This window comes from Triticum aestivum, chromosome 3A (genome assembly GCF_018294505.1).
Source record: "Triticum aestivum cultivar Chinese Spring chromosome 3A, IWGSC CS RefSeq v2.1, whole genome shotgun sequence".
Classification (NCBI taxonomy): Eukaryota; Viridiplantae; Streptophyta; class Magnoliopsida; order Poales; family Poaceae; genus Triticum; species Triticum aestivum.
Window position 1 is genome coordinate 491518386 of NC_057800.1, and position 13380 is coordinate 491531765.

At 43.7% G+C, this 13380-nt stretch overlaps 2 protein-coding genes across 2 annotated transcripts; both read left to right on the top strand.

Moving 5' to 3' along the window:
- Positions 1–2082: 2082 nt before the first annotated feature.
- Positions 2083–2584, top strand: LOC123058482 (ABC transporter B family member 12-like). The gene has a single exon (XM_044481199.1). The coding sequence runs from the start codon at positions 2183–2185 to the stop codon at positions 2450–2452; it is 270 nt and encodes an 89-aa protein (XP_044337134.1). The 5' UTR covers positions 2083–2182; the 3' UTR covers positions 2453–2584.
- A 695-nt stretch (positions 2585–3279) lies between these two features.
- On the top strand, positions 3280–8589 carry LOC123058483 (ABC transporter B family member 4-like). Its single transcript, XM_044481200.1, has 10 exons — positions 3280–3465; positions 3655–3876; positions 3972–4210; positions 4919–5444; positions 5519–5792; positions 5894–6512; positions 6563–6830; positions 6938–7204; positions 7294–7557; positions 7790–8589. Exons 1-10 carry the CDS (start codon positions 3307–3309, stop codon positions 8432–8434), a joined length of 3483 nt encoding a protein of 1160 aa, XP_044337135.1. The 5' UTR covers positions 3280–3306; the 3' UTR covers positions 8435–8589.
- The last annotated feature ends 4791 nt before the right edge of the window (positions 8590–13380 follow it).

The following is a 13380-nucleotide window of genomic DNA, read 5'->3' on the forward strand; positions in this document are numbered from 1 at the left end:
GTTATTAAAATCCTACATGTGTTCTACTATGAAACAAGAAATGTTCGAAGGATGGATGACAAATAGCATTTGAAAATGATTGTTGGAGAGGATTAATTATGAAGATATAAGTGAAGACTCCATTTCAAGAAATACTAGACATATGTTGATTTTCGTATAACATAAGATTAACAATATTTGTACTCTTTTAGCATTAATATTTGTCATACTTCTAAATCTCGTACAAAAAAAATATTTGAAGTTATGCAACTAAGTGAGAGTACACTTTAGGTATAATAGTTCTTTAGTTATACTAGTTTCTTCTCTAAAAAAACAAGGCTCCATCTTGCATTTTGTCCCGCGGCCTTAAATTCTCGGAGACGATCCTGAAGAGCATGGTCATCTCTCTTGGTACATTGAGCAAGGTTAGTACGAAGGGGTTTAACTTTTCCAAAAACAAAAAAAACTCTGTTGTGGAACAATATGTTGATCTCACCTTGAGAAAACAAATATTGATTGGTCATTGAATGAACATGCTAGGTGATGATCAAAACAAGCGAAGTCAACAACGGACCCATGTGGTACCATCTTGTAGATTCTACCCGTTCGTCCCAAATTCTCGGTGCCCAGGGTTCCTCCACAGTGTCGCCTCGACCCCCCTCCTCTCTTTCGTCCGGCGGCCACGACGACAACCTGATGAGTGTGGACATGCCCCTTTCTTTGTTCTTAGTTCTAGTACGTCTTTGTTTCCCTTGGTTTGGTTCTACGGCATCAGCGTGGTGGCGGCGGCGATGGCACGTCGGAGTAAGATCTCTTCGCCCTCTTCCTATCTCGACGACATCCGGTCCAATGCCCATGAGGAGCCTATGAGGGTAGGTTCTGCCAAGCCTACTGGCTCTCTTTGAATCTCAGTAGTTGGTGTGTCAATCAAGGAAAGCAGTTGGCTAGCTCTTGGTGCATTGACTTCAACCCATTATTTTGATCTGTTCGGTGGCAAGGCCTCCAACCCTCTAAATTGATGGTGAACAACTGCAAGCATGTGATGTGTGTGATAATGCCCCAATTGATATTAAACCTCATTGCGAGCGGCATGACGATATTGGAGACTACAAAGCCTTGTATGAAAAGTATGATAATGTGCAGCTCTTCAGCATTTAGAAGTATTTTTGGCCATTCTAACATGCAAAACAACATATAGACATGCATGTTGTAGGATAAAATAAGGGATGTTTGACATAGTTACCAAGCCGAAGGGGATTTCTACAAGGTTGTTTATTTATGTCTCTCTCCTAGCTCGTGAATGCAAATAGAATTGAACTTTTTTGTTCTTGTCACATTGGTTGCTGCTCAAGTGCCTATTGCTCAAGTTTGGGGTGTGGTATGGTTGTGTTGACATTGGAGGCATGACATACATGAGTTCTTTGACATGTTGATGATTATGCTGGGGTACTGATGTTGTATTGAGCTCTTGCAACTATATTATTGTGGCGAACCATGGATAGCTGGGTGCATGTGGATTTCATGATTTGTTTTAGATTTCCTGCATGCACATAAGATGTTTGCTAAAATGCCTGTGAAGATCTAGCTCGCTGTTTTGGTTGTTTTCTCTGCCCCTCTACACTTACAACGAGGGCGTTTGCACTTTGCAGGCGACCGTTTTGTGTCATGCTGCTTAAGCTTTTCCAACCGACTAATGTGTTTTCTTGATAAATATCGGATATGGGATGCCACATGCATTGGCCCCTCAGAAAAAGTTAAACGAAAGTCTCTGTCTGCGGATTGCACCTACGGGCTACATCTTCTTGGATTGGATGTGAAGCTGAAAGCTAGGCGCACGGTAGAAAGGAACAAGACGCCTCGTGTGCTTAACTGTGCAACGGTGCAAGGCGTCTGGGTTGTACTTGTGTCGTCCAGACGTTGTGCCCAAGTTAGCTGCATGTGTGCGTCCCCTCTGACGTCTGCCCATCTCCGTCCACCCCTCCACGGACGATGCAAAGGCAACCATAGTAATCTATATATTCCATGGTCATATCAGCTTACTGTATCTATCTACACCTCCCTTTTCTCCAAGAACAGTTATCGGTGAAAAATAGCGCATGCCAGGTGATCACAAGAGAAACGGAATCCATCTGACCTGACTGACCGCGCACGCACGGTGCGGCCGGGCTCGCCGAGCACATCAGCGAAGCTTAGCAGCCAGGAAATGGACGCGACAGCAGAAGCTAGTAGTGGAGGAAAAGGTGACCGGCCGGAGAAGAAGGTGCCGTTGCTGGACATGTTCAGGTACGCCGACCGCCTCGACGTGCTGCTCATGGCGGTCGGCTCGCTGGGGGCGGTGGCGAATGGCGTGTCGGAGCCCCTCATATCCATCCTCTTTGGAGACGTCATCAACTCCTTCGGCCAGAGCACGACCAGCACCGTCCTCCGCGCTGTCACCAAGGTGAACGCTACGGTGATCACTCCCTTAATTTGAAGAGTGGCAAGACGATTTAACAGAGAATTAATGTTCTTTCGATCTCCAGGTTTGTCTCAACTTCATATATCTGGGCGTTGCGGCAGCAGTGGCTTCTTTCCTTCGTAAGTGGAATCTCCATCCAATATATTCTTGGAGTGCATGTTTCCTGCCAGTCAAACTTTAGACGTCAAGCAAATACTACACATGAAAAGATGGTTATACATTCAGCATATAGCATTTTCAAATAAACTAAAATGCAGAGGATAGTAACCAAGTTGGGAACCAGCTTTCTCCATGGGGAGAGTGACAAGCTTGTAAAAATTTAATATCAAACTCAATCGCATCTCCAAGGTATAAAATTGACAAGCAGTGGTCAGTGAAATGAACAGAGATGCGCAACAAAAGGATACATATTCACACTGATACTACTTCGAATTGAAACTTTTCGTAACTGAATAAGTGGAACACAAGGACACGTGGGCTTGGCCCCTTGGCCGTAGCTTGATATTTGTTTTCTGTTGGCTAGTGTAGGTTGGTCCGCTTTTCCCTTCTTCTTTGTTGTTTAAGTTGTGTTTTTGTGTACTTAGCTGTCGGGTGAGTTTTGTCGTCCTTGTTGTCTTCATCTTAATACAAAAGGATGCATATTTTGGTGTGTGACCGAGATAGGGTGCGCAAGTTTGTTCTCGCTTGAGTGATGAACAAGCAGATGCAATGATCAACAGAGCAATCATCATCAGTAATCCTGTATTCATCCCATGAGAAGTACCAATTGCATTCCTAATATGGAATATGTGTAGTTAAATTACATGCTAATGGCAGAAATGCTAGTTAGGCTCACCCTTTATTCATTTTTAGAGGTGTCGTGCTGGACGATGGCAGGCGAAAGGCACTCGTCCCGCATCCGTTCCTTGTACCTGAAATCAGTTCTGAGGCAAGACATTGCATTCTTCGATACACAAATGACAACAGGCGAAGCAGTTTCTAGAATGTCTAGCGATACGGTCATGATTCAAGATGCTCTTGGTGAGAAGGTAATACTTTTGTTGTGGTACTAAATCAAGAAACATAATATTTTTCAACACACTGAAAGGTGCGCAAAAGTCAAATGCAAGCATCAGTATTTTTATCGCTACTACAGAAATTTTTGTTCTACTTACCTGAGTGTATTTCATACATTCTATGCAGCCCAACTGCTGACATTCATTGATTCTGATTTACAGGCAGGGAAGCTTGTACAACACACATCCGCCTTCTTTGGGGGTTTTATCATAGCATTCACAAAAGGCTGGCTCCTTACCCTTGCCATGCTAACATCACTACCACTAATTGCTATCGCTGGTTCAGTATCTGCACAACTGCTAACCCGGGTTTCTAGCAAGCGACTAACATCTTATAGTGATGCTGCAGACACAGTTGAACTTACAATTGGATCTATACGAACAGTGAGTTCAAATTATATCAGTTATTGGAAACTGTATCAGTTATCTCAGTTATTTCAAATTGTAGCAGCCATTAATCTAGCAACTCATGTTAACAGGTTGTGTCCTTCAATGGCGAGAAAAAGGCTATAGAAATGTACAATAAATTCATAAAAAATGCATACATGACTGTTGTTGAGGAAGGCCTTGTAAGTGGTTTTGGCATGGGCTCTGTCTTCTGCATCATATTTAGCAGCTATGGCCTAGCCTTCTGGTATGGTGGAAAGCTAATCATTGACAAAGGTTATACCGGAGGGAAAATCATCACTGTTTTGTTCGCCGTATTGACTGGCGCAACGTGAGTTCCTGAAATCATTACGCTGATCGGTACTAATATTTGCTGTATATAACCCTCAATTTATTGAAGAGCTAATTGAATGAATGAAAATATAAAACATTACATAATAAAACTTTAAAATCTAGATAACCTTTTTTCTTACGCATGCCTTGTGAATACATAGTTTTCTGTAAATTCTATAAGAAACTTTACATGGCAATTTGATGTACCTTTCAAGGCGTGTTCAGATATTACGTTTAGATAGTTCATATTTGATTACTTATTTATTACGTTTAGTGGTAAATAATGTCAATTGTAATGCTTGAGCTCAAGGATAATAATTGTTTTATATAAATACAAATAGCCCACAAGATTCAAGGTGCCTCCTTCTCCTTGAGGGTAGAAGAAATCCAACAATAATCCTAAAATATCTACCATAAATTCTAAAGAAAAATAGTCTGATCTACATTTCTACTTTTGGGGATCAAATTATAAAAAAAAAACTCTTGCTAGACAGATCAACCAAATCGACCACAGTAAGCACAATTTTTAACCAGGTGTAAATTATTCTATTTTCATTTTATGTTTCCTCAGCAAAGCACACATACGTGAAGGATTAGTGGTTATTTTAAAATTGTACTTCAGGCCAAGAAATAAAAAAGTGACTATTGCATATGGTACTCGTATGTTAATGTCCTAAACAGGGCACTCTCCAATTTTTTGTAACAGCTCGTTAGGTAATGCAACACCATCAATTTCTGCAATTGTGGGAGGTCAATCTGCAGCATACAGACTGTTCGAAACGATTGAGAGGAAACCCGGGATAGATTCAGATGATACCAGCGGCATAGTCTTGGAAAATATCAAGGGTGATATTGAGATAAAGGATGTACACTTTAGCTACCCTGCAAGACCCGAGCAGTTAGTATTAGATGGACTGTCATTACAAGTAGCTAGTGGAACAACAATGGCCATAGTTGGAGAGAGCGGAAGTGGCAAGTCAACTGTGATCAGCCTAGTTGAAAGATTCTATGATCCACAGGCTGGCGAAGTTTTGATAGATGGAGTAAACATCAAGAATCTGAATCTTGATTGGATAAGAGGGAAGATCGGCCTTGTTAGCCAAGAACCGTCGCTGTTTATGACCTCCATTAAAGATAACATAATCTATGGTAAAGAAGATGCAACTCTTGAAGAAATCAAGAGAGCAGCCGAGCTCGCAAATGCAGCAAGCTTCATCGACAAGTTGCCGAATGTATGTAAATAAAGATTGAGTGCTTCAAATAACTTCTTGAAATTTAAGCTAACAAAATTCTAATTTCATACCAGGGATACAATACATTGGTTGGCCAACATGGCACTCTGCTTTCTGGAGGACAAAAACAAAGAATTGCAATTGCAAGAGCCATCCTTAAAGATCCAAAAATTCTTTTGCTAGATGAAGCAACAAGTGCACTGGATGTGGAATCTGAGAGGATAGTTCAGGAGGCACTCAATAGGATAATGGTAGAAAGAACCACACTTATCGTTGCTCATCGTTTGAGCACTGTAAGGAATGTAGACTGCATCACAGTTGTTCATCAAGGGAAAATAGTCGAACAAGGTTAGAATCTCTTGAATATACATTACTTTTCCCATTCTAGAGAATTTCTATTGTCAACCTATGATGACTCATTCACCCCATTACGTATCCTATATGTACAGGTCCTCATCAAGCATTGGTGAAGGATCCCGGTGGAGCTTACTCCCAGCTTATTAGGCTACAAGAAACCCATGGTAATGAAAGACGTAAAATACAGGATCCTGGAGTGCCCAATTCCTTATTAAAAAGCACTACTTTGTCAATTAGACGGTCAGTGACTAAAGATTCCTTTGGCAATAGCAATAGATACTCTTTCAGATCTGATGAGTCTCATGAGGATGAAATCATAGGCAAGCAGAACAAAGAGGACCTTCCTGATGGGAAGACCCTTCAGAAAGCACCAATTGGACGCCTTTTTAATCTTAACAAACCAGAGGTGCCATTTCTTCTGCTCGGTGTTATAGCAGCATCGGTGCATGGAATCATTTTCCCATTGTTTGGCATACTAATGTCTGGCGTTATAAAATCATTCTACGAGCCACCAGATAAGCTGCGAAAAGATTCTAGCTTTTGGGCATTGATAGCTGTTGTTCTGGGGGTTGCAGCTTTCATTGCAATCCCTGCAGAATATCTTTTGTTTGGAATTGCTGGTGGCAAGCTTATAGAGCGTGTTCGTACTCTGTCATTTCAAAATATTGTGCATCAGGAAATTGCTTGGTTTGATAATCCCTCAAATTCGAGGTACTATCATATTTCAAATCATCTCAATTATTTTATCTTCTCGTACATAGATCTACACAGATACTAAGATTCTGCTTTATCACTTACAGTGGTGCACTTGGTACACGGCTCTCAGTCGATGCATTAAATGTTCGGCGCTTAGTTGGAGATAATCTGGGAATTATAGTGCAGTCTACAGCCGCAATAATCACTGGCTTTCTCATAGCATTTACAGCGGACTGGAGGCTTGCACTCATTATCACCTGTGTCATTCCTTTAGTGGGTGCACAGGGTTATGCTCAAGTGAAGTTCTTCAAGGGGTTTAGTGAAGAAGCTAAGGTGACGAATAACAACTCTACAATTTATTTCCTGTTTGATTCAGGAGAGCAATCCTAATACCATGGAATCTCTTATCACGATAATGTGGTCTTGTTATTATTTTGCAGGAGATGTATGAAGATGCAAGTCAAGTTGCAACTGATGCTGTTAGTAGTATCAGAACTATAGCATCTTTCTGTGCAGAGAAAAGAGTGGTTACAACGTATAACAAGAAATGTGAAGCATTAAGGAAACAAGGAATTCGAACTGGAATTGTCGGAGGGCTTGGTTTTGGTTTCTCACTCTTAGTGTTGTATCTGACATATGCTCTATGTTTCTATGTTGGTGCAAAGTTTGTTCGCCAGGGAAAAACTACTTTTGCAGATGTTTTCAAAGTAAGAATTGCTAAATTATTTGAAGTACCAATTTGTATATGGACATTAAGTTTTAGTAATCATTCACCAATTCATTGGATACTTTTCAGGTTTTCTTTGCCTTAGTTTTGGCAGCTGTTGGGGTTTCACAGGCAAGTGCATTGGCATCTAATGCGACAAAGGCAACGCATTCGGCCATTTCTGTTTTCAGTATTCTAGATCGGAAGTCAAAAATCGATACAAGTAGTGATGAGGGCCTCATGTTGGACAATGTCAATGGCGACATTGATTTTAGTAATGTCAGTTTCAAGTACCCATCACGCCCTGATGTTCAAATATTTAGTGACTTTACATTGCACATTCCTTCCAGAAAGGTATGATTTGCAACCTTTAATAGTCTTGTTTATCATTGTTACACCCAATTGTTTCCATTCAGATAACTAACTTTAAGTGCCACCTCTTGGCATAAAATCAAGATACAGCTTAAAAGGTGATGTATCTAGTTAGTGTTACCATACATAAGAAGCTTTCAGCAGATTTATTTCACACATGATCGTTCACAACCACAAAAACTGCTATGTTGAAACCTTTTCCTTCCATTTTCAGACCATAGCACTAGTTGGAGAAAGTGGTAGTGGCAAGTCCACAATAATTGCTTTACTTGAGCGTTTCTATGATCCTGATTCTGGTAGAATCTCAGTAGATGGAGTCGAAATTAAGAGCTTGAGAATTAGCTGGTTAAGGGATCAGATGGGGCTGGTAGGCCAGGAGCCAGTGCTTTTCAACGACACAATCCGTGCAAACATAACATATGGAAAAAATGGAGAAGCGACTAACGAAGAAGTCACAGCTGCGGCCAATGCAGCAAATGCTCATGAATTCATATCAAGCTTGCCACATGGATACAACACTCCGGTTGGCGAGAAAGGAGTGCAACTATCTGGTGGGCAGAAACAGCGGGTAGCTATCGCAAGGGCCATTATAAAGGACCCCAAGATACTACTACTTGATGAGGCAACCAGTGCCCTGGATGCGGAATCGGAGCGCATCGTTCAAGATGCATTGGATCGAGTCATGGTGAGCAGGACCACCATAGTGGTGGCACACCGCCTCTCCACGATCAAAGGGGCTGATATGATTGCAGTCATCAAGGAAGGAAAAATTGCAGAGAAGGGAAAGCATGAGGCCCTGGTGCGAATCAAGGATGGGGTCTATGCTTCACTATTAGAACTTCGCTATAATTCTGAGTAGAATTGTGTATTATTTGACATTTATTTTGCTCTTTCTTGTCATTGTTGCATTTGTTTGTTACTAGTATAAGCATTTGGCCATGCAATAAAATGACTTGGGATTTGGGAATTAAATGTTGTTAAGTAATATGCAACTTGTATTCTCATGTGGCCATAGGCCAGTATATATGCATATACAGGTTCGGTACAATATGTAGAAAGCTCCTTATAGAACAGGGAAAATACAAAGGGTACATGGACAAATATATATAACTCTAACACCCCTCCCCCCCACCCCCTCCCCCTCTCAAACTCATGGTGGATCAAGAACCCTAAATTTGGAGGGGTAGAAGTCATGTTGTGCTATAGTCTAACCCTTTGTAAATAAATCTGGCAATTGTAACTCAGACTACACATACTAAAGAGCAATAATCTGATCCTGCACACTGGAGCGCACAAAGGAAGCATCAACACCAATATGCTTGGTTAACTCATGTTTCAAAGGGTCACGCACAATACTGATAGCACTTCTACTGTCTCACAAGAGAAGAGTAGGTTAGTGACAAAAACACCAAAATCCTAAAGCAGCCATCATAGCCAAGTCATCTCTGTTGTCAAAAGAGCCATAGCTTGCAACTCAGCCTTTGCACTCGAACGGGAAATTGCAATCTATTTCTTTGTCTTCCAGGCAATGAGGGAACCACCAAGAAGACATAATAAGCAGAAAGGGAACAGTGATACGAAGGATCACTAGCCCAAATAGCATCCGAATAAGCCGAATAGACGACGAGAGATTGTTCCACGAAGATATCGTAGAACACGTAGGAGGTGATTGTAGTTGTCTGAAGTGTGAGAAGAGACAAACTAACTTAGAATGTGAACGAGATTGGAAATGTCTAGGTGAGTGACGACTAGATAGACAAGACTCACAACAAGATGACGGTCGTGCGTCGGATCAAACAAAGGCTCCCCTTTAGAAGCACGAAGGTGGATTGAGCTCCATCGGAGTCTCAATAGTAAGGAACTGCTCAAGATGAGTTTTCACAAAGGCTATGTACTCAAGATATAGAAGAAGAAGAGTCCAACCATGAGCTGAAAGGTGGAAAAAAAGTGCAGGATCATGAGCACTCGCTGAAAAACCAGCCACAATCACCTTTGAGGCGAAACACTCATACCAGACACGAGGGGCTTGCTTAAGGCCATAGAGAGAGTGACAAAGACGATAGACGATGCCATCAAGAACAGAATACCCAGGTGGTCGTTGCATGTAGGCTTCCTCATGAAAGTCACCATTAAGAAATGCATTCTTGACATCAAGATGAGAGACAAGCCAATGTTGAATAGAATCCACAACGAGAAGTGTACGAACGATGATCATGTGAGCTACAAGAGCAAATGTCTCATCGTAGTCATGACCATGCTCCAGCTGAAAGCCATGACCCACAAGATGAGATTTGTAGCGCTCAGTAGAACCTTTGGAACGAGCCTTAACCTTGTAGACCACTTAGTGATGGGAGGAACGAAAGGGGGGGATAAGATCCCGCATGTCGGTGTGGTCAGGGTAAGAAATCTCCTCTCCATCGCATGCCGCCATTTCGGATGAACAATAGTGTCATGATAAGAAGTCAGCTCAAGAACAGTGGCACCCAAAAAAACATAGCGGTCAACAGGCAAAAGCGGGCGGTCATGTAAGTCATAGGTAGGTGGTGCATCACCAGCAGAAGGAGACATAGTAGTCGAGGGAGATGGCTCATCAGAAGAACATGGAGCATTAGGAGAATTCACGGCACATGGACGTCAAGTGTAGTAAAGAAGAGGACGAGGATGAATCACTGAGAAAGTTTCGGGAGACAGGCGATGTGAGGTAGCCTCAGGTGATGAACAAGGTGGGGAAGTCACAGGTGACGATGACACGGGCTCCACAACAATAGTATGTGTAGGCACGGTTGAATGGTTGGATGAGGGCAAAACATGAATGATAGTTGTATCGGGAAAAGTGAGCAAAAGAAATGTCCTCAATCTAGAAGGCCAAAGGAGAGCATGAACGCAGATAGTAAGGACGAGACTCATCAAAAGTCGTAACCCGACAATCCGCATCCAATAATCAACAAGATTCCAACATTGATAGCCGTTGTGCTCTTCACTATAACCTAGGAAGACACACCCAACCTGTTTACCAAGCCGACAACCCTGATAGTCTAGAGACACGCCACTTTAGACAGATCCAAGAACACCATGTTGAACTAAGAATGAGAGACGAGAGCCACATAAGTGACCAAGACGATGGTGCCATTGTTGAAAAGATCCAGTAGACGAGGCAACAAAGGTGGAGAGGCTGGCGACGGTGGTAGCGAAGGGAAGGTGAAACCAAACACTCAAGAGGCCTTGGGAGTAATGGCCGCGGTGACCAGCACAAGTAGAGCACTTGTGTGGCGATCCTGAACAGACCAAGATTCAAGAATGACCCTACAACCATATTCGACAATCTCACCACTAGAAAGGAGTTGCATGGTAATGCAATGAACAAGAGCAACAAATTAAATATGAAAAGGCGAAGTGCTAGGAATGCCTCGACTATTGACGAGGAGGAAAGTAGCATCAGTAGTAAGAACATGAACATGAGAATCGAGAGGTCAAAGGGAGGACAAACTAGAAGGATCATAAGTCATATGAAAAGACGCTCCAGTATCAAGACCCATGTGGATGTACCTGACTGTGTAAAATGACTGTAACATGACCGTGTAAAAAGGGGACTCTCAGTACCAGAAGAATCACTAGCAGAACCAGCAAAACCTATTGATAGAGAACCGTAAGAAGCACCTAACAAAGATAGACACTGAAGTCAAGTAATCTCCAGCATAGTGAGATGCTCAACTAAAGGGGTCGACGCAAAAAGCATAGGGTGATGGAGACCCAGAAGCAGTAAGCAGGTGTGGACGTCATGGAACCTCCTCCTCGGTGACAAACACCACTGAAGCACAAGAAGAGGAGTGGCCACCAAGAAGAGGAGTGGCCACCAATGCGCATGGAAGCCACTAGAGGAGGCGGTGAAGGAGACGAGGTCGTAGGCACACAAACACCAAGCACCAATGGAAGGCACATGTGTGAGATGTAGTCGGTGGAGAGACGGGGACTAACACTGTAGATGAAGATCTTAGGGAGAGTCGATGTAGAGCGCCCTCACCACTAGCAGAGGTCATGAGAGGAGTCCCTATAGAGCGACCACCATAGTCTGTGAAGGGCACCAGAGGAGAATACGTCATAGGCGGATGAGCACCAAGCACCGAGGGACAACACATATGCGAGATAAGGTCAGTGTATGGAACGGGGTCAAAAATCAGTGGCCGAGTGGGAGGGCAACAAGAAAGAATGTACGAACCTCGACTGCCTGGTGGGAGGGCAACGGACCGAAGAGATAGCTCACGTCAAAGAACAGGTGCAATCGAATTACGACAAGAAGCTTGCAAATACCTGCAGACGCAAGGGGAAATAAAATGGATGGTGAGCGTGCATAAGAAACAACACACAAGAAAGAAAGAGCATACCAACCTCAACTGCCTGGTGGGAGGGCCTATGAAGTAACTCACAGAACCCATTCCATTCTAGCCAAGTGGAGAGAGAGGAAGTCGGTGTGCTTTCTTAGATGTGAGAGGGTGAACATGAAGGAGTGGGAGCAAAGAACGTGGGGAAGCAAGCACACCTGGGTCTTCGCGCTGGAACACCCCCCTGCCCGGTTGTAAGGACATTGAACCCACATACTGGAAATAAAACTCACGCACACACCAACACGCGAGACCGCAAGGATAAGACTGGCTAGCCGTGGAGCAAAGGGGTGCTGAATGACCGAGCGGATGGCGCGCTTTTACCCAACGTATAAAACAGCAATACCCACAGCCAATAGGCACACTCATCTGAGACGTCGACCCAACACGCTGACACATGGACCCGGAGGACGTCCCCGCGCCAGCAATATTTGGGTGAACCGGGAAAGAGTATTGAAGCACCGTGATGGACAACCACAAGGGACGTTACACGTCCCATCCCATACCCGCCTAGCGTGTACGGAAAAGCAAAGCCAAAAAACGTCTTTACCAATCGAGCCAAATGGTCACCCATTTGAGACATCAGCCCAACACACTGGCAGGCAGATCCATATCATAAACCGACCCCAACAAGTAGCTGGGTATGCTGGGAATGAGCACCGAAGCTCAAGCGTGGGCAAAGAGGAGGATCTTTACCGAAATAGGCTTACGCCCCGTTATATTGATATAGCAACCACCCGATACAACAATCCGAGCACAGAGCAAGAGGCTCCAAGACGAATGCTACCCGTCTAAACCCACACCCACCAACCCAATGCCCTCAGCTATAGGAAATGGCCACCCGGCCACACTTCCCACAGCAAATAGCCTCAACCATTGACACCGCCCGCCCAACATACGGGCAAATATCCGGCTAAAAAACACAGAAGCATCCAAGAAGACGATAAAGAATACATGAACACCCTGATAAAAAAAGCATACAGGAATGAAAGAATCCGGCTGGCAAATCAAATAGTGAACACCCCCCCCCCCCCCAAGGGGAAACGGCCTTGACTATCAGAACTGGCTGCCCATCACAAGAAGACTTCACCAACCGGCTAGCCCCAGGAGCATACACAGCCGGGTGGATCAACATGCTCCGCTCTGGTAAACAACTAGCCGCAACATCCGAATAGCTTACCCAACAAAGAGGACCGGCCAGGGCAACCCAACAGTCGGATTGTGAACCGGCCACCCAACACAGGCCGACTCCACCCGCCAGCTAGCCCCAACAACGTACAATAGCCGGGTGGACCGACATGCTCCGCTCTGACAAACAGCCAGCCGCAACATTAGGATAGCTTACCCAACAAAGAGGACCGGACATGGCAACCCAACAGCCGGGTTGTGAATAGGCCACCTAACACAAGCAGACTCCACCAACCAA